The 21,927-nt window shown below is 43.2% G+C and overlaps 1 protein-coding gene across 1 annotated transcript; it reads right to left on the bottom strand.

Moving 5' to 3' along the window:
* Positions 1–718: 718 nt before the first annotated feature.
* ankrd33ba (ankyrin repeat domain 33ba) lies at positions 719–20,925 on the bottom strand. The gene is made up of 6 exons (XM_071909953.2): positions 20,301–20,925; positions 6,239–6,368; positions 5,186–5,326; positions 4,033–4,174; positions 2,727–2,925; positions 719–2,427 (listed from the first exon to the last, which is right to left on the bottom strand). The coding sequence occupies exons 1-6, from the start codon at positions 20,742–20,744 to the stop codon at positions 1,882–1,884; spliced, it is 1,602 nt and encodes a 533-aa protein (XP_071766054.1). The 5' UTR covers positions 20,745–20,925; the 3' UTR covers positions 719–1,881.
* Between the last annotated feature and the right edge of the window lie 1,002 nt (positions 20,926–21,927).

The following is a 21,927-nucleotide window of genomic DNA, read 5'->3' as shown; positions in this document are numbered from 1 at the left end:
TAGGTGTAGAGTTGAGGAAGTGTGCGGTTTGCTCATCCTTAGCCGGGTTCAAAGCACTTCCCCTTGGCAGTGTCTGAGCAGACTGCCACTCTGAAGTCAATGAAGTTTATTTGAAGAAATGATTTGGCTGTGCAGTGCCCTTTGTAACCCCATAGCAACTCATCACCATGTATATTAGACACGCACTCTTGGATGGCACTTAAGCTGCAATCGCCAAGAGGGGTTAGGACTGTGAAATTGTGCTCTCAAAAAACCCGACAATGTTATATCACTGCTCTCCCCCTGGCTCTGTGTGTTTAACCTCACGGCTATTTCTCGCCCCATTATTTTCCCTGTTCTAATGCTAAAACGGGGGGAGCTGACCTCTCGCTTTATAATGGCGTGTGTGTTTTTTATCAGAGGTGCCATATGTTTGGGATTAGCGCTTCACTTCTGTGGTTATAGTTTTACTGTCACATTGACCGAGGCTCACCCTGGCTTCTCAAAAACCCACATTAATATTAAGTTAATTTATTCTTCCATTGTAAGCGCGTGGAACAGACCCCCCTGGTGCTAAGATGTTTTATGGAAATCCAGTTGGTAACATTTGCCTTCAAATGGAATGAAGAAGAGCAAAAAAAATCCCATCATTTACTTATTAACTTTCCTTTACTTTCATGCACAATACTGCCAGGGCATTTGAAAGTATAATGGTGAAGAAGGGAGCGTCAGTATCTGGTTCATTCGTAACCACATCCAAAGTCACAGTGTCGGCTGAAGAACTGTTTATTTCTTTCACATCGTCCATACCCTGTATACTCCATGTACCCGTATGGAATGCAAAGTCTCATAACTCTTACTGTTGCTCATTACATGATAGTCTATCATTCATATAACCAGTGTTACCATGGATTTGTAATGTAAACATTTGTGAGAGAATCAGAGCTTTCTTCCCACATGGTAAAATTTTAAGTGTTATATCACAGCAGTCTGTTTATATTTGAGTCTTTAGTATTAAGACTAGAAAATTCCAAAAGTCAGAAAGTCCTTATTGGATAAAAAATAAAAAGTTTGTCATTAAAAAGCATCAAAATCTCTAATATAAAATATATATGCAAAATACATTCATGGGTTGGTCATCAAAAAGCAAAACAAATAGCATCTAAGAAAAAAAAAAATATTGTTCTGTCAAATACCATTAGATTCTATACAAAGCTTATTTTAAGCTTTCTCAGTCAATATGACATGCCCATTAGTTTTCTCAATGCAACATTTTAAAGACTTTATTCCATAATATCTTTGATAAATCATTCCCCCCTTTGAGGCAGGAAGATGAACACATTTCTGTTGTTTTTAGAGTTTGAAAGAATGTGGGTTAAAGTGTCTTCAGGATCAGTAGGACCACAGTTTTCTGGTCCAATACAGTCTATCACACTACAAAAATACTGCTGGTACCGAGCACCCGAAGCATAACAAAATAGAGACGAGGTCATTTTGACTCCATTAAAAAGCAATAAATATGAAAAATAAGTTAGCTAGAAACATTTCAAGTATCAAATCCCCTGGTCATCCACTGCCCACGATGGACACTGACCATCACCTACTGTCTTGTATTGGTGTCACAGCTCCTCCTTGCAGTCATTTTAAGGAGGCCATTCTGCATCCCTCCGCCTAACATTCACTGTAATTCAATTAGGGATGCAAAACCGAGTAGGCGAAAGCAACCTATAGTCTTCGTTCCTCTTCAGGAACAGTGCTGGTAATTCTAGGCTCACTCTGAGCACCGTAGTGACAAATCTATCCAGGTTTATGGCTGGTCCAGCATACAACACCTGAATCCTCAAGCTTCCCTCTCTCGTTGTGTTCTTGGCCCTGTTATATCACTTCCTCCGAGGCGTGATGCTATTTCCTCTTGCCGGCAGCGAGGTGTTTCTTGGTCGCGGCCTCCAGCCTCCTCCTCTCGGCCTCCTCGGCTTTCTTCCTTTCCTCTTTCATCTCCTTGTACCGCCACTTCGGGATCTGCAGCAGGTTGGCCCCTCCGTCTTTGGCGCTGCTCTTCCTGCGGATCCTCTCCGGTTCGTAGGTGGGCGTCGGGGCCTTGGACACCCTCACCTTGGGGACGGTGAACCCCGGCCTGACGCTGCTCCTCCTCATCACCAGGTGGATGGGCAGCAGGCTGGTTCTCCGCAGCTCCAGCGCGTTGCTGTAGGACCCCGCGGCCGGGCTGGAGCTGCCCCGCCGAGGCTGCAGGCTGTGGGGCTGCAGGCTGGCCCTGCGGCCCGCCGAGCCCTTGGCCACCAGCATGACCCGGGAGTTCTGGAAGAGTTTGTGGTAGGTGCTAATCCTTTCAGGGTTGAGGGTGCGGATCTCCTTGGCGCGATGCTGGCGGACGATCTCAGGGACAGCGTGGCGGCGTTTGCCCACACATGGAGGGCTCTCTGGACACACCTGAAACAGTATAAACCTTTAATAACGCTAAAACAGAAACTTTAACAAAACCAACTTAAGGCTTCATGTTTACTGTGATGGATTATCAAGCTCAGGCAATTTTCAAGTCTCTGGAATTTGTTTTTCACACTTCAGAAGAATGAAATGGCAAATGGCTTCTTCTGAAGGGAGGAAAACGAGCCCCGATATATCCAAGTACGCTGAAGTGTGCAGAAACCACCAGGAATAATACAGAGGAGAGGGGCAACCTAGAGGAATGGCACAAACTTCAAAAATACACCCTTAAAGTCCAGTCTCACCGTATGGCATGCCACAGCGATGAAGGGGCTGCCCAGGGCGGTTGTCACAGACACCATGTGGTCGATAACGCCTTCCTCCTCGGGGTTGGTGACATTCGCCATGCTGAAGACGCTGCGCACGGAGTCCGACAGGCGCTTCAGACAGCCGCGGGGCTCCTGGGCTTTGGCCACCAGGGACGCCAGCTGGGGCCACTCTAGACTGGAGGAGCAAGGTCAAGTTGGGCGTACATCTACTGCATAGACGACTTCGAGTTTTGTGGCATCCTTTTGTTTTGTTTCCAACAGTAAGACGTTGAAGGGTTTCACATTTCACAGTCAGATATATATATTATGTTCTGACAGGTTATGCTTTAATGCTACAGTATGTTGTTGGGCTGCTCAAGGCATTATGTATAATTCTATGTTATGTACTCAGGCTGTGTACATTCATGCTTCATGATTAGGATGGAAAAATCACTTCTTGGCTCAGATGCCAAACCTGAGATAAGTTGAGATATTTGTACCAACCGCGATAAATTATAGGTGTTTTCAAAGTACATAATCATATAGTAACATGTATTCAGGCATGCACAGAATAAGGTATATATGTTGAATAAACACATGCAGGACAGATTTAATGCAAACAGATTTTCCTATGAACGAAACAATTCAAAGGTTTCAAGTCATGTTATTCTTCTTTAAGCAGAACAGCAGAATTCAGACAAGAGAACATAGCTGGGCTGTTACCAAGGCAGTGCAGCCTGAGATCTGCTCACTAAACAATTTACCCGCATTTTGTGCTTGGTGGGTGTTAATTTCAGACCCCGGTGAGTCCTTAATCAGATTTACATATGTGATGACAAAGAGGTGTGGGGGACTAACATTCTGCCAACTGTGACCCTGTGTGACATACAGGATGTTCTGATTGAGTATTAAAGGATGAAAAACAATGTAATATCCCAACTTCAATCAAAATTAGCCCTTAAAGTGGCAGGACAGCAGGTGGGAAATTGCTATGGGTGTCTCCATTCAGCTTCTTCCTGCCCCCCTGTACCCTCTGCAATCACACTGCTTAAAGCTGCAATATGCAACTTTTTCACATTACAATAACAAAAAATAAATAGGTTTGATTTTGAAAAGGCTGCAATGCAGTGATGAAGTGCATCACTTCCTCAGGTTTGGTCAAAATCCAATCAGCGGTGTCTGAGATATTGCACATGGCAGACAGACAAATGAATGGATGGGGACCGATCCATAGTCCTCCCCAGCCAATTTCATCATTGGGGACGAAGAAATGCAGCCTGTGTGATCAAGCTGTGGGTTTTACCTGTATGCATCACAGAACTGGTGGGGGCAGGGCCGGGCCATGAGGCGTGACATCATCCAGGCAGTTTCATAACGGGCCGTAAACAAGGCCCACTCCCTAGGGGTCAGGTGACGCCCGAAGTCCTTCGCAGTCAAATCAGCTCCTGATGGAGAGAGAGAGAGAGTTAAAGAAGATGTGAAAGAAAGGACACGGCCAAAGGTGAGTAGAGAATGAGAACCAGACGGAAAGATAAGGAGGTGGGAATAGAAGAGGAGAAGGGATGAAGAGTTACATGTCAAGAAGGAAAGAGAGGATCAAAGAAAAGATTGGAGATTCAAAAGTTTGTTTCCATGTCAACAAAGGCTGCTAGGAATTTGTCTCAGTGTGCTCATCAGGTACACATATTCTCCCTCATATAATACCTCATTACATAATGCAGTAATAAATGCCAATAAATACCAAATCAGTCAGGAAAGGCCAGTTAATAGACCTATGAGTGCAAAAAACAATCAATAAACTAGAAGGCCTTCGGACAGCACAAACATTCGCCAACGCTGAAGAATTCTCCAACTTGCCGTTACACCCAAAGACATCACTCCTATCACTTCAATTCTGAGTTAAATTGATTACTTGACCCTGCGAACATACTCTTAGGATTTACAATCAAGTCTCTAACTCTGCTGGTTTCAAAGTTATGGCTAAAAAACAATTCGATTTCATGAAAATCCATTCATACTGTAGGTTTTTGAGATATCCTGCTGACAGAAAGATAGACAAAGGTGAAAACATAACCGCCTTGTCGGAGGTGATAAGTAACATCAATAAAAAAGTGATAGTGATTTGTAGAGCCCAGACTCTGACTTGGATGTGTGTGTGTGTGTGTGTATGTGTGTGTCTGCCATGCGGACGCTTATACTATCCACTAAGCATACAAAATATTAGGGACATCTTCCTAATCATACATCTCAATAGTCTCAAATCTTAAAAATCCCTCTCTTACTCATCTGCTTCTCTTTATCTACATCTCCTCTGTGTTTGGATTTAATAAGGGAAATCTATAAGGGATAATGGCTTTTACCTGGATTCACCTCATCCGTGTACTTCATGACAAGAGCAAGTGAGCCTAATATTTTGTACATTCGGTGCATGTATATGCTTATTTACATTCCCTCACCTGCCATCATGAGTGAGCGCACACACTCTATCCGGCCCTGCATGGCAGCCTTCATCAGGGCGGTGAAGCCGTGGCAGTTTCTCCTCTCTATGTCCAACCCAGAGTAGTAGTTCAGCAGGTAGTTGGTGATGGTTATGTGCCCTTGGAGAGTAGAAGGAGGGACAGTAGTAAGTTCACAGTATATACAGTAAGTCTGTGAAGTCTTAAGGCTCATTCACACTAGCCAACCACGTTCTGGATGGACAAGATCCGCATTCTTATGTCTTGTCCTCACTGATCACTTCAATTCCAGAAATCTTAGGCTTGACCCGCACTATATTGAACTGCATATATATGCCTGTTTTTCATGCAACTTCTCAGCTATTTTTGAATGTTTTCCTCCCTCCAAATATCAATATGTAATATGTAATATGAGGTTTTTTTTTGTCAGTCCACCATGAACAAGCTATACCCACCATACTTTAAGCGTTAGCTATGAATTCAAAATAGGCTGACTTGAAAACATGTTGTTTTTGTCTCCTCATAGCCACTATAGAAATATACATTCTACCAGATGCATGTGGATAGCCTGTAACCAGATCAATATGTGGATCTATGTGTCAGTATATGTGGATTGACTAATGCAGATGCATTCCAGTAGAGTGAAGAAGCCACAAAATGGGCGTTAGAAATGGAGAAGGAAAGAGAGGGGGGAAGAATGACAGAAAAAAATGGATTAAGTACAGTCATGGTAAAACGTTAATGAGAGAAGGGATGGAGGAGAGAAAAAACAGAGGTGAAGAAAATGATATAAAGCTAGGGAGATGCAGTCAGAGTGCTGTGAAGTCCTGAAGTGTGTGTTTTTGTGCACAGCTGTATGTATGTGCATTAGCATATGTTCTAATCACATGCATGCCAGGGGATGAGTACGGTTGTTTACATGTTCACCAGTGTTGGAATGAGTGCCAAGCTGCCTCTATCTATCTGAATCTGTGCATGCATGTGTTCATACTGTGAACCAGCGTGTGTGTGTGTGTGTGTGTGTGTGTGTGTGTGTGTGTGTGTGTGTCCTACCTGCCTGCGCGGCGGTGATGAGGGCGGTGTTCCCCTCGGTGTCCTGCCAGTTGACGTCCAGATTGGGACACTGGGACAGCGCTATGACGACGTCCACGTAACCTTGGTAACACGCCACCAGCAGCCCTATCTGAGACAGAGACAGGCAGGGAATAGAGACGGAGGAGTTCAAAGAAGAGGGGGTGGGGGGAAGAGAGGGGGGACCGAAGTTAAGCATCAGCAAAAAAAAAATGCTGGGAAAAACACTTGCTAAAGGAGGTTGCACGTTTAAAGTGCTGACAGATGGGAACTATCATGAGGAGAAATGCGATCAGGCCAGTGTCACTAGGATTCCTCAAGACCAGGAGAACCTTTGTGCATCTTCCAAAACTAATATCAGCGAATAAATATGACATCTGTTGTGTTTTCACAGAGAGCTGAACCGTCTTGAACTCGCTGGAAAAATAAGCGGTCTCCCTCTCTGATGTTGCGTGCTTTTGAATATGTCTTTGTGCGCCTGTGTGTATGTGTGCGTGCGCGTGCACGTGTGTGTCTTCATGCGAGGATAGGTGCCCTTTTATGTGTGTGTACGTTCGTACAGCATTCTGCGAGCATCGGTGTAGGCTGTGTGCGTTTGTGTGTTGAGTTCGGGAGTGTGTGTGCCTGGAAACTCCTGTAAAAGTCGGGTACTTTCCGGAAGGCGCACACTTCATCAGCCAAAACAAACAAGTTTACCAGCGGAGAGAGGAGAGATGGTGGTGGTGGGGGGAGGGGGGGGGGGGGGAAGGTGAGGGAGGAGAGGAAGGAGAAGCAGACGGAGGGAGAGAGAGAGCTCTGAGGGGAATTTAGGAACTTAGAGCTCTTAATGGACACTTTACACACACACACAGCGTACTTAAGAATTTGCTTCTTCATATTTCTTCCTGAGAAAAAATATACGTTTCACCAGACAGGTCAGGGTTGTGAAATAGAGGAAAACATGGGGTGCCTTGGACAATCTTTACCTTTATCATTTCTCCAATTTCATCACTCTGCAAAACGTAACATTTGGATGTGCAAAGGCTATATTCTAATTAATATTGTCAATAGCTTACATTTAAATGTATTTATTTAAAAAAATCACTGAAAATGTGACAATTAAGAGCCATTCTCCAAACAATAACCACGTCAACCTTTTGTTATTATATAAAAATATATACAAAAATATGAAACCCCTTTACTTAAAGGGCTTAACGCATACCCTGATGAAGGCATGTCGGCCTAATCAGCATGTTGCACCTAAATATAGGGTTTTGTCACCTGTGTCTTGGAAGTATGGCTGCTGTTGTTCTCATTATTTTACCGATAAATAGAAGCCATTGTCAATCTACATTATAATATATTCCCTTGTTTTCCAAAGAGCTCCTTTCCGATTCCAGCAGCTCAACAACTGTTCTTTTTGTTTACCATATTCTCCCAGGGATGAGAAGGATGAGAGGGAAAATAGATGCTGGGGTGTTGATCAGCCATTCACTGAAGCAAACATCTCAAAATATCAGCTGTCTTTTTTTTTTCACGTCTGCTTGCCTTTCACTAACACAAAAGTATGCCAGCACAGATATGATAATTGAACACAGAATGATGTTTTAAATATCAGCTATCAATCACCTCCATGGCAGTTTTGCCAACTGCTGTGCAAATGACTCTAAGGTTGGAGTTTGATTAACAAGTTACACTCATTAGTTTCATGGATTTATGTCTTTGGATAGATTTAAACAGGCACAAAGATCTGATTTTAAGTCTGCAGCACAATTGCGTAAAGAAACTGTAAGATATTTGTTTTTGTGTGTTTTTAGAGCCATGAGAATATTAGACATGTGCCATAAAGAATAAAAAATCAAACTTCCTGCGTAAATTCAAACTTTGCTGGGGAGAGTAAGGTAGAGCGGTGTTAAAAATAAGTTATTACAATTTGTTCCATAGTTGGTGCTCCATGAGCCGCCTTGATGCGTGAACCTGCCTCCGTGACATTATGTTCTCTTCACATGCAGAGCTCATAAACTCTTCTATTTGATGCTTTGTGCAGTCTAGCAACATGAGTTTTTTATAGTCTTGGATTCGAGGCACGCTGTTACTCCAGTGAATTATTCTTCTAAAACACGATATGACTATTATCAAAATTTCTCCTTTCACTGAAATGAATAAATATAATAATGACTAAAGAGTGGTGGAGAGGACGCCTCAAGGTTTATATGAAGTTTACAAAGTTTGGGCCAACCGCCCCCACATCTACCTCCCACTCACACACACACACACACATACAAATATGTACTGACAGTGTGTATGCAAGGAGAGCGATTGATGCATGCATGTACGCACACATAATTACAAACAATATCATCACTCAGAGAAGCACAAGTAACAGAACCAGATGCAAAATGCCGACATAAACGTCTCACGCAAATTTAAGCACGCTGCAGAATGTCTCAGTTATGCGTCACCTTACATGAAGATAGAAATTTGCATAGCATATAAGTTAGATTTGTTGGATCTAACCAGGGTCAAGGCTGTGCCAACATCAGCTAATGCCAATATGTGAATTTTTGCTGAATCGGTAAATGCTTATGGCGCCCCCTGCTGGAACCCCTCGACTGACTTTTGTATATAAAGTAATTTATTGGACTTTTGAGCTTTGATGGCTGGAGAAAGTTCTTAATCAATTTGTCTAATAGTCAAAGTTTTCAAGAACATATGCTAATATAACCAAAACTTAAGATGGTCTAATACATTCTCTCTCTTGTCTTGAGTGTTGCCTGTGCTAAGAATGCCCCACTGTCTTCATTCATGTTTATTTTATCAGACTGAACAAACCGTCTCATATTCAAATGTAGTAAGAAGGCTTTTTTGGTTGGTTTGGATGTTTGAAGCTCAGTGAAGCAAGGCTGTGCAGTATTTACAGCACGTTTACAGTATGTGGTGGTTTCCCCAGCCAGGCAAAAAACCCAAACTTTCACTTTTGGCTAAAGCGCGTCAGCCTGCCAGCCAGAAAGAGATGTGGCCATATTAGTGCTGTCAGCCCCTCAGCGGTTTAAGGGGAAGAGGTGGAGAAAGGTCTGAGAAGTAACTGCTGGATTAGTTGGAATAAGTTCACTAACCCTGGCACCGATCCAGATATCTCTATCTGGTTAGACACGCACACACACACACACACACACACACACACACACACAGTCTCTCTCTCTCTCTCTCTCTCACACACACACACATACACACACACACACACACAGTCTCTCTCTCTCTCTCTCTCACACACACACACACACACACACGCGCACACAGATTCTTGGCAAGCCTCCAGCCTTGCTGTGATGTAGTTTAGCAGCATGCCCTGCAGCATGTCTGGAGCAATCTCAGTTGTCAGACAGTGTCCTATTTTCTCTGTGAACATTTTTACACGCACACACGCACACACACACGCACACAAAACTTTTCTACCTTTTCCTCCCAGGCTCTTAATTCTCTATTTAACACATTTCTATCTTACACAGGAATATTTGTTACACCTATTGTCTGGGCGCTGTAGTTTTGATCCTTGCACTCCTTACTAGCGGCTGCTGGCAATGTTGCCAATCAAAGAATTTGAAATAAGAGCGCCAGCTAAATGCCCATAATGGAAAAAACCCCACAGTTATACACACGCACACATGGCACGCACGTGCATAGACACACAGAAGGGCGAAAAGGCAATCATGTACAACACAATATTAACCACCCATCGACTGAGTCCGAGGCTAAAGGGATAAAAATAACAGCAGTTCCCGGCAGCGCAACAACACTGAAACAATCAAGAGAGCCATTTCCAGGGATGGATGGGTGTGTGTGAATTAGTGTGTGTGTGTGTGTGTGTGTGAGAGAGAGAGAGAGAGAGAGAGACTGCGAGCACCAGAGAGACTGTGCTACAAACATACAAGGCCTCACCAATAGTTTTCGGGGGGGATTAGGTTGTTTTGTATGTAGGCCAAATGAAGATGCAGACTAGGGCAGTTTTAAAGCTTTAATTATGTTATGCTGACGGACATATGTCCCCCCCGACCGTAATCTGTTCTGTTCTGTTGCAGTGGATTTCAGCTGCCCTCACAAAATATTCTGAGGTTTTACCCTCCAAGTTTAAGTAAGCAGCTCCGAATTCCCCTTTGATGGAAGTACGTTTTTCATTCCAGGCCTTTGCTTTCATGATACATCCCGAATGGCTTGTAAAGTATGTGAGTTTGACCTCAGCCCAAACTGCCCCGTGGTGCGCTGGGTTATTTTTCCTTGCAGATGACCGGATCTATTAATACTTCTGTACATTGTGAACGCTGAAACACACTCTGATGATAACAGATTTTTGGGTCTCACTCAAATCCAACACATGAAGCATCGCGTTAGTTCATGCAGGACACGGAAGTCATACGCCCCAGCTGTAATCAGCTGACAGCCCGCTGATCGAATCAGTGCTTCCAATCAGTCATACACCAATCACAGCCATTCTCACATCAAGGCGGTCCATTTAAATATGTCTCCCTTCTACACTGATCCTCACTACACCAATGCTGCCTCACTCACCGCTGCTGCTGCTGCTGGCAAAGCTTTGCCTCCACCACCCCAGCCTCCACCTTTCTAGTTCAGAGTCTTAACATGGCTCAAAGGTTAAAAATTGTATTCGGTGTCTTGCTTTGGGCCCACTCTTGTATACGCTTGGGGGTTTTCTGCATTGCGCTCCCTGTTTTGGCTTAGCATGCTGCTTGGCTAATCCAGGGAGCATCTAAAGAGCGGAGCCATCAGCGCCAAGCATAACTGTATTTCCATTCGTTGCAATAAATGGTTAAATCTATGACGAGAGTGTTCCTGACTGAAATAGGTATTTTTTTAATCTTGGTCACAAGTTGTACTTTCTGATCAACGGTGTAATGCACAGTAAACATGAAAATCTTAAAGTCATTGTGCCAAAATTGTGTTTTTTGTGCTCATCTTTCCAGTGCATTATCAGTGGAACAAATAGCAATATCAGCGCCACACCGATATATGACATATCAGTCAGGCTCCAACTGAAATATATTAAAGCAAATTCCTAAATTGTAGTCAATGTGTTGTGTAGAGTGTTGTCTGCATATTTACCTTACTAAGTAAGACTTAGATTTAGCTGAAGGTCAGTGGGTTCTGATGCATACTTATTCGCTGTATAGATCTAAACACACACACACGTGCGTGCGCACACACACACACACACACACACACACACAGACAGACACACAGACAGACACACACACACACACACACACACACACACACCTGAAATCTGGTCAGCTTATTATTAGGCCCTACACACACACACACACTCACACACACACACACACACACACACACACACACACACACTCAACTAAGTAATCTGGGGAATATCCAGAGCTAGAAATAGAAAGGCTTAGCCTTATCAGCCACCTACAGACAGAGAGGGAGAGAGAGAGAGAGACAGAGAGAGAGAGAGAGAGAGGGAGAGAGAGAGAGAGAGTACAGATTGAGATGAAATGATAGATCCAATGGCTGAATGGGAAAGAAAATGACAGTTATTAATCTGTCCACCTCTGTCTTTCTTAATGTTCTCTTGTTTGATGCTCTACAGCAGGATTACAGTCCTGCCCAAGTAAGAAACAAAGTCTGATGACACCCATGTCAAACTTTTACATATTTGTTTGCCTCCGCTGTCAGTGTAAAACAGTGTAAAATAGTGAGAATTACTAAGTGTAACTCTAACGGGCCTAAAGAGAGTCTGGTAGCATCATGAACGAGTTAGCTAATACCCGGGTGGCCTGTGTATGTCTATAGTTAGTATAGGAAACGCAGATAATAATATGTTCTAATGAGAGTGACACAACATCCAGTGTACCCCTCAAAATGCCTTGTAACCACACACTAAACACAGGCTTCACAGCCCAGTTTCCACTCACAGACCGGCTTCTTCCCAAATGCATCTTGTTTTGCGGAGCCCAGCTCAGATCAATAAAACATTATTTCCAGCGTCTCCACGTTAGCATTGATTAATTAATTTGATTTGAAAATTCAAAGAATATCATACAATATACGACGTGCAATATGCTGCCGCTCCACCGCTCCACACTGGATTCCACATCACACACATTATTTGTTATTGTTCAATGTCTCAGTCAGCCGGTTATGAAATGCTGTAATGGGATTTGGAATACAACGGCTCACAGATAAGTAGCCTGCAACATCAATGTTCAATTTTCAGTTTCCATTTCAAAATGGATTGCATAATGGACGCAACTGATCATAAGGGGCATTTCATTAGCTCTGTCCCAGTTGTCCTCTGATGCGGGTCCACTGCTGCTTACAGCCCGTGATCCTCCTCATCCCACTCCTGCTGAAAAAGTTGCTAAACTGTATTTCACAAAATTGGAATTGGATAAACTGAAAGTTTAGATGGGTTTACCTGCTGCCACAGGCTTGCATGCCAGGAAATGCCCCCCCGCCACTACAGGACCATCACAATCTTTGACCGGGGGGGTTTGTTTTGGTGTGTTGTTGTCCCCCATCGGCCCCGGCTCGTCTGTCCATCCGTCACACACAGTATCTCGGACCCCACTGATCACATTTGGACGAAACTTGCACTGACTGGCCAAAGGGGGAACTACCATTACAGTTTGAAACGAGGTGACATATTTGTTACTGATTGTCCAAGATGGGGACTTTCATCATTTGCGGGTTTACTGTTGCCTTGTTTTGTCCATACCCTGCACATCATATCAACCTAGCCAATGATCATCCAATGTGTATTTTGGTCAACAGCTTGAAAATGTTGCCAATGACTTGTCAAGAATGATGCAAGAGCTGAGCCTGCCCTGCAGTTTGATTAGTTATTAAAAAGTGGATCAACACTTTGAGATTCCTCACAGAGTTTCAACATCAAAGTGAGCAAAATGTATTTGCAAATTATTAAAAAACATGAAATAAGACGTTTGAGTCAGAAGAAAATGATACAATGCTGAATAGAAAGACTCTCCAGAAAAACACAAGAAGTTCAAAAGCTCATTTCCATTGTGGTTCTTATTGATGGGGGCTGGAGGCAGGCTGATGAAAAGGCATCTATCATGAAATACCTAGGCCTACAATATCATCAAGTAACAAACAACCAGGTTAGCATCCCAGCCAATGGGAAACCTCTGTGAAAATCTATGATGTAAGATTCCCAACCCTGTCTAGCAAATTGTGCGAGACTGCTAACCTGCTGGAAATTCTCCCCTAAAATCAACAACATTTTGATTCCCTAAAGAGGATTTACCCAGAGTGCATTTTTTCTCTCCAAATAATTTCTGTCTTATTAAAAAAAGTGTAGAATCCCGTTTGGAACTTGATGCTACAAATCATGAGAGTCCTGCAGAAATCTTGTATCACTGCAGCCTGCATGAACCAAGTACAAACTGTCTGATTCGTTCACATTTTACAGTATGCCTCTGTGTTCAAGGACACACACGCCCATGCAAACACACTCCAGGCTGTGTCTCTCGCACGCACACACACACACACACACACACACACACACACACACACACACTAAGCTATGTTTCTGTCAATAGCCTGCCTGCTTGCCTGTGAACTGTCTTTCTGTCTGCAGCTCCATATTCGCATGGCTGTATCAAATCAGATGTGTACGACTGTCCGTTTGATTTTTCCACTCATCTGTATTTGCCAGCAGCATCAACCTTGCTACCGTCTGCCTCTGCCAAATTTCTGCCTCTCCCTGCCTGTGCCTCAGTCAGTCTGACTGTCTGATGGTCGATCCGTCTGTCGCTCAGTTACTCTGTCTGTCTGTCTGCCAGTCTATGGGTTGACTGCAACATACTGTATTTGTCCTGATCTGTCACCTGATCCCACCCTGTCTGGAAAATTTGATTCTGTTCTGTGTGCTAGAGAGAGAGAGAGAGAGAGAGAGAGAGAGAGAGAGAGAGAGAGAGAGAGATAGATGAGGTAACAGAGTTAGGAGCAGGATGGCCTCATTTGAGTTGATTGGATTCTGTGTGTATGTGTGTGTGTGTGTGTGTGTGTGTGTGAGAGAGAGAGAGAGAGAGAGAGAGAGATAGAGGGTGTGTGTGTGTGTGTGTGCGCGCATGTGAGCGTGTGTGTGTGTTTGTGTGTCTCTCTCTCAGTGAACCGGATAAGCTGTCTGTCATGCTCACATGAAAACTCAATAAAACACACACACACACACACACACTCCCAAACAGGGTAAGGTCAGAGATGCCTGAGGACACTGGTATTAATCTGATACACAACATGAAAAGCCTCAACACACACATTTCCAAAAAGTCAAACTTTTAGGATTGGAGACAAGCTGGTTTCCCCTTCAGCCATACATCTGTGACAAATTTACAACATAATGTCCAATAATAGTTTGTCGAAATCCCATCCATCATGTCAGAATTCACAATGAGAATACAGGGATTCTGGGGATTCTGACATTGAAGTCATATATAATTATCCTATTGTAATCACATGCCAGGAAAATGAAATACAAGTGTCTGTATAACCTACATAATGGGCTTCCATTGTTAAAGGGTAACTTCGGTATTTTTCAACCTGGACCCTATTTTCCCAACTTTTTGTGTCTAAGTAACTAATGGGGACAACAATTTTTGAAACTGGTCCAGTATTGAGCGAGATCGCTTCAGCCGGCAGCCGCGAAACGAGCTGCAATGTAATCCGACGGGGCAAATGTGAACCATCAATGTACGTCCACTAAAAGTGCTTGTTTTTGCCACTGACAGGCTCAGATTGTTATTATATGTGTCTGACAACATTATGGAAAGGACCCTACAGAGAAATGAAACGTTTTTCTTTACCTTTCGCTTGATCCGGTCTGTTTGTTATTGTGTATAACCAAGTCTTACAGGCTTATAGCCTATTTCACAATAAAGCCTACGCTTAAAAAACACAACACCAGCCTATAGAAAGAGTAAACTACAATGTACCATGTAGTGGTAAAAACAAGCACTTTTAGTGGACGTACATTGACGGTGCAATTTGCCCCGTCGGATTACATTGCAGCTTGTTTCGTGGCTGCCGGCTGAAGTGATCTCGCTCAATACTGGACCAATTTCAAAAATTGTTGTCCCCTTTAGTCACTTACACACAAAAAGTTGGGAAAATAGGGTCCAGGTTGAAAAATACCGAAGTTACCCTTGTTAGTTTGTTGCTAAATTTAGCACTTTGTGTTTAGTTGAAACATGGACTGGCTTCTGAGGAACAGGATATGAACTCTGTCTGTTTACGTCAACACTATGTAGTCTGGCTTGGTTTATCTTGTGGACTATTCCAATCGGTCAAGTTTCAGCATGTAAATGCACTGCAATGCAGATCATATTGATATGAGCACACAATGCTTTTCAATGGCTGGGTTGGGACCAAAAGATGGGTTTGCAAGAGGATTCAAATGGGCCTCCAAATCACACTGGAATAGTAAAAGTAAAAGTTATCAGCTACACTTTAAGCCACTAATCTTTCAGCCTAAAAAAGTTTACATTTTGTTGGATAAGTCTGCAAAATCAGTCACAGGGAAACATATTTTGAAAATGTGGGCTTCAAGAGAAGTTTGAAAACAACTGTTAATAGTTTCTTTTCCTGCTCATCAAAAGAATCATTGAGTTATTTCTAAACATTCTTTCTGAACTGATAAATGGCTATTTTCCCTTTTGAATTCTTTGTTCTTTTGCCTTTCCTGTTATGTATCAAAAAGGATTTATTTTACAAATGTTGCTTTGGGCTGTTCTGCTTCTTTGTCTGCCTTCTCTGTACGTCTTAATCTTAATCCGTGCGATGACGCAGACATTCTGTCCATATGAGGGATCACTGATGTTTGCTTAACTTTCTCTCATGCAACCTCTTTCTGGGCCATACTGATGTGATGTGATGAGGCGTTGACTAGGAACCCGGAGCCAAACAGAGCCTTGTGGATACTTTGGTGCACAGAGCTGACGTTCTTGTTTTTCGCAACTTATCACAGCACACACATCAAAACATCTGTGTCTGACCCACATAGGACGATGATGAGTATGTAGCCTGACCACTTATCTGATTTTTAGAAACTGTAGAGCAGCTGATTCAAATGAAGAGCCCATTTCCAAAATACCTCATATCAATTTGGGAAAAAAAACACTGAAAACTCATGATTTGATATTTCTAAAATATGGAAAATCCGACCTGTACAAGTGTTAATTTTGTCAAACAAGGACAACAGGCAGTCAACAAACAGGTTAAGTTACCATATTGAAGTAGATGAACCAGGTGAATCCATGTTAAAGCTATGAAGCTCTTATTGATTCCATCTATTAAGTGTTTTGAGCTTCTAGACAACTGAAAAGGAAAAAAGGGGGTGAAACTCACTATTAATCCTAATATTTTCTATATGCTCCATATTTAAATTGAACACAACCTCCAGTCCTCTTGTCTTCCTGCATCATGAGGTTACAGTACTGAACATCTCCATATAAACTGTGCATGACAGGAAGAGGAGATGGTGTAAATGTGGCCAAATCCATTCCGGAACGTCACACCCTCTCTGTCTTACACATTGTCGAACTGTGTGTTTATGTGAGGATGCTGACATCTGTAACGGGATGTTGAAGTCACACACACACACACACACACACACACACGTACACTAATGAGTGTAACAGATTCATATGAACATGTGCTTCCAATCGATGTGTTCTCTCACACATATTGTCTCTGAGCGTGTTCACACAGCGTCACTTCCATCCCAGGGGTCACGCAGCATAACAAAGTGGATTGTGAATGCAGTATGCACAAGCACACATCCTGGTTATAAGGTGTTGATTGGCAAACACGCACACACTCTCTCTGTCTGCCTTACTCTCTTTCACTCAGCCACATACATACACACACAGGCATGTGTTTTATGGTGCACACCAGATTTATCCCAGTGTCCTCAGGCACCTTTGCCCTTATGCTGTTTGTGACTGGTGACTGTGTGTGTGTGTGCGTGTGTGTGTGTCCCTCTCCCTTACATAACACACACACAGAATCTGTGTACTACTAAGACATACTAAAGCATTGGGGAAATCTAAGCTTGATAGATAGATAGAAGAGAAGAGAAGAGACATTCAGCAGGAATCCTGGCATTCCAATGATGTAATTCCTACTCCCATGACCTCATACCTCATTGATTACAGACACCATACTGAGATAGAGGGAGAGAGAGGCAGTGGAAGAGAGAGAGGAAGAGAGAGAGGGGGGCAGCCTCAAGGTTAGAGACACAGGCCTGTAACTGGAAGGTCACTGGTTCAAATCCACAGACTGCCGGGGAAATGTGAGTAGGGAAAGTGAATAAGTAACACTCTCCTTTCAACTCTCAGCAACTACAACCAAGATGCCTTTAAGCAAGGCACTTAGCTCATACTGCTCCAGTGGAGCTGCCCAGTGGCCACCAGTAGAAGAGTGTGGTTGTACTGGGCAGCTCCCAGTTGTGAAGGCATGGAAGTGTGTGAATATTTAGCTGGATGGTGCTGGAAAAGAGCAAGAATGCTCAGTCAACTTTCCCTGGATAAATAAAGGTTAAAAAAAATGAACGTACCACAAATACACTGAGACACCACGACGCACATTAAAAGGGAGATGGCTCCAGATCAGCTTAGTCATTGCCAGCTTATTCAATTACTACCAGCCACATGTCCAAATGAATGAGGTCTAGCTTTCAATTATTATGGGTTGAGCCCTTCGCCCTGGGCTGCAGTTCTCTGGCAGGAGTGAAGTGATACATAAGGACAAATATATGCTATGCCGATAAAAATTCAGATCACTTTAAGAGCTTTCTGTATCAGCCAGTAACTGATTTGATACATTACTTTTACTGAACAAAGTGAATTTAGACAATTGGTTTGGAGTCATGGACAAAAAAGAATTGAAATATAATCAGTTTTTCCTCCATTTGAGAGATCTAACCTGCTTTGTGTGAAAAGGGCAGAAAATCAAGTTGCTTCGTTTTGGTTTCTGACATACGACATATGGCTGTTGATATTGGTTTTTAATCTGATATGACTTCCCCTGTATATCCTGGTATCCCTATTGTGGATTTTGTTTTTAATGCTTGTTGTGTCATCAACAGACTGTTCAAACTGCTCTCAGTATGTGCTTGCACACTAATACCATCATCTCAAGCACGATGGCTAATGTGTTTACCCACTGACTCTCACAGCCAAATTCGTTCAAAAAGTGGAAAATGCACACTCACGCACGCCCACACACACACACACACACACAAATACACACGCACGCCCACACACACACACACACACACACACACACACACACACACACACAGGGGATTGTGTGTTCTGCTGACTGTGAGAGACTTCAGTGTTTTTCTCAGTGTAATTAAGAGCTCGAGGTTGCTCTCTGTAGACTCATAAACTAAAGAATGGCTGCACACATGTACACACACACACACACACACACACACACACACACATACAGGTCAGGGTGTACAGTACAAAATGATTCAAGATAGAAATTTGAGATTATTATCAAAGTATATTGAACTAAGGGATCACTGAATTAAAACATGCAAGATGTTTAAAATGTGACATTTTAAAGCCCATTTGCAACCTGGTAGAACGCTGTCTATACAATACTGTACTAAACCCATTTGTAAACTGGAAATTGTCTATAAAAACGACACACCTCAAAGCAATATTCCTTACTCTCTTCAAACCACAGCTTTTAAATAAATTAGTAGAATTGGTGCAGTTAAGTCAGAGTCGTAGAGACGTTGTTGTAATAGCCTGAATTCTCATTGAGGCGAGCCAGCATGCGTTCATGGCACTGTAAATCACAATGTCTTCCACGTGACATAAAGGTATTAAACAGAGATCAGACCGGGCACTTTCCCAAGGCCTGGAAAGCATTAAGCCACCACAGCGCGCTCAGACCCAATCATTTCAATACCTAGTGAATCTGAGGCGGATTCACTGAACTCGTTGCAAGGAGTGGCAGGATGGTGATGGGGGCTGCCTGGTAGTTGAAGGTCTGTTCATTTAATGTCTGGTACCAATAGTAGCTACACATACGAGCCACATAGGCCAATTCAGCTGCTGACCCACAACCTTAAACATGACAAGGACCTCGCCCCTCCTGTTAATCTAGCTGAGAGGGAAAGCAATCGAATCAAATGTCTCTGCCCTTCAACCATCCCTAGACAAGCTGTTTTGCTTTTAAAATAAAAGTGTAAAAAGAGTCATATTTGGGGAAGTAATCAGGGAACCTCCATCATAGTGGATGACAGACTGGCCCATGATGTGTTCAGTTAGACTATTAATAAAAATCCAATATCAGCCCCATAGGAAAGTAAAAATTGCTTTTTCAATTAGACTATTCTTCCTCATATTTTGCATTTCTCAAAAAACGTTATGTTGGGTTTTATTCTGAAAATTTTAACCGGAAATTATATTTTATGGCGCACGGATATTGCAGACGAATTTTCGTAGAATATGTGTGAGTGTGTGTGTGTGTGTGTGTGTGTGTGTGTGTGTGTGTGTGTGTGTGCGTGTGTGTGTGTGCGCTGTGGCCAAACCAAAACCAAACTGACCCGATTAACAGTTAAATTAACTTTTATGAAATGGATAGTCCCGGTCCTCGCCTCTGATTGGCTGAGTCCCATTTGAAGCGCCTCTAAAATAAACGTGCTGCATAACAGTTCATTTAAATATTCATGTGCTGATGAAAGTCCCCACTCATACCGGCACATGTGTCTCTTAGCCTATGTAGCAACCAATGTGTTTAGCTACTGTTCTACTATAGTAGGCTACTTCGTAGAAGAATAACATTTAATTATTGATGATTCAAAAAATAAACTATTTTTTAACATTTGTGTTCTTTTTATTATTACAACTTTCGTCGTTTTCTTAAAACAGCCTTATTTCTCGAGGCTGCGCATAGAAGGGGAAGAAGGGAGACTTGTATCAGAGCGTGGGCTACTGAAGCTAGAGAAAAAGTTTTAGAGAGTACTTTGAAGTTCGCCTACACACACACATACCCTGTTATTCCTGTCGGTCTCCTTCACGTCCTCCGTTCTCACTCCCTGACGTATCATGATCCGGACGATAGCCGCGTTGTTGGTGCAGCACGCCTGGAAGAAGGACAGGGGCGCCGGGCTCTCCGGGGACGGCGTGCGCTCTGAGTCCGCGAACACATCATCCGGCGGGTAGAAGGAGTCGTCCGACGCGATGCTCCGCGCATCGTCCAAGTCCTCGAAATCAATCTCCTCGAACTCGTCGTCTTCCTCCTCATCTTCGTCCTCGTCTTCGTCATCTTCGCAGGAGCCCAGGTAGTCGTCGTCGGAGGTGGACGGCGGCTCCTGGGTTATGGCCGGGTGGACCTGGGCGATGCCGCCCCCGGCTTTCTGCTGCTGCTGCTGGAGGTGCTTGACTCGGACAGACGAGGAGCCTCCTCCATCCCTGTCGTCCGTGATCAGCACCATCTAACCCCCGGGCCTAGGACACTGTCCTCGGGGGCAGAGAGGAGCCTGGGCCGCGGGGCGTGGGCATGGGACTGGCTGTCTCTCCAAGACCAACGCGGAGTCAAACTCCCTATCGCGCAAAAAAAGTCAATTAAAAGCGGGAGCCCACATAAATCCCAATCATATCTCCTATTTGAGCCTGTACGCGTGCGATTATCTTCAACATATAGGCATTAGGCAGCCAGTGCCAACATCACCCATCTCCGTAGAGTCGCTCACAGTAAAGCGCGTCCGAGCCAAAAACGTCCCATCAAGTGAGATAGTAAAGTGGAATTTCCTCTCTCGTTGTGCCCCCAAAATGAAACCAAATTGGTGTCGCAATTCCAGTAATCCGACCCCAGAACAGATGAATCGAAATGCGTTTCTTGTTTGCGATAATTAAGTGGAGCTACAGTAGAAAGTAAAACTCGCACACACACACGCGCGCGACCGTCCCATGCAGGGCGGAGAGAGACAGCAGCCGGTTAAACTGTAGAGTCGCCTAATCCGATTAGATGGGACTCCTCTCTCTCTCTCTCTCTCTCTCTCTCTCTCTCTCTCTCTCTCTCTCTCTCTCTCTCTCTCTCTCTCTCTCATAAGAGATTAATTCTGCTCTCTGGTAATGCAGGACGCGACCCTAATGAAAAATCATTATAATATTCCTAGAATATTCCTATAGGGATTTATAATGTGTCTGTGGTCGCCTCAATACTCAGTTTATTGTGACTTTATGGCACTTAATGGCATTTTTTATCGCCTATCATATCAGTATAATATCCCTTTCATATTCCAATAGGGACATATAGGAATATTATACCTTTGGTGTAATATTTGTACTAGTGTTACATGTTCTTTTTCGTATAAGGGGAGGAGGAATCATTTTCAGATTGTCAGATAGGAAAAGCCTTGTGCTGGGAACAAATGCCAGAAATGACAACACTGATCATATTATCATATTTTCGCGTTTATTCTTGTCTGTAAAATTACATTAGGAATAGATAGGTTTTCTGAGAGACACACCGATTATAAACCTAAAATTCACCTACATTTTAGAAGGATACTGTGCAAATACCATAAAGTATGCTAAAGTCATTATAAAGTTATTACTGAGTACCACATAAATACACTACTACATGTCCCTAGGCATATTTTAGTAGTTTCATAC

Source organism: Centroberyx gerrardi, chromosome 22 (genome assembly GCF_048128805.1).
Source record: "Centroberyx gerrardi isolate f3 chromosome 22, fCenGer3.hap1.cur.20231027, whole genome shotgun sequence".
NCBI classification, from domain to species: Eukaryota; Metazoa; Chordata; class Actinopteri; order Beryciformes; family Berycidae; genus Centroberyx; species Centroberyx gerrardi.
Note: the sequence above shows the minus strand (reverse complement) of the source record. Positions and strands in the feature narration are given on the sequence as shown.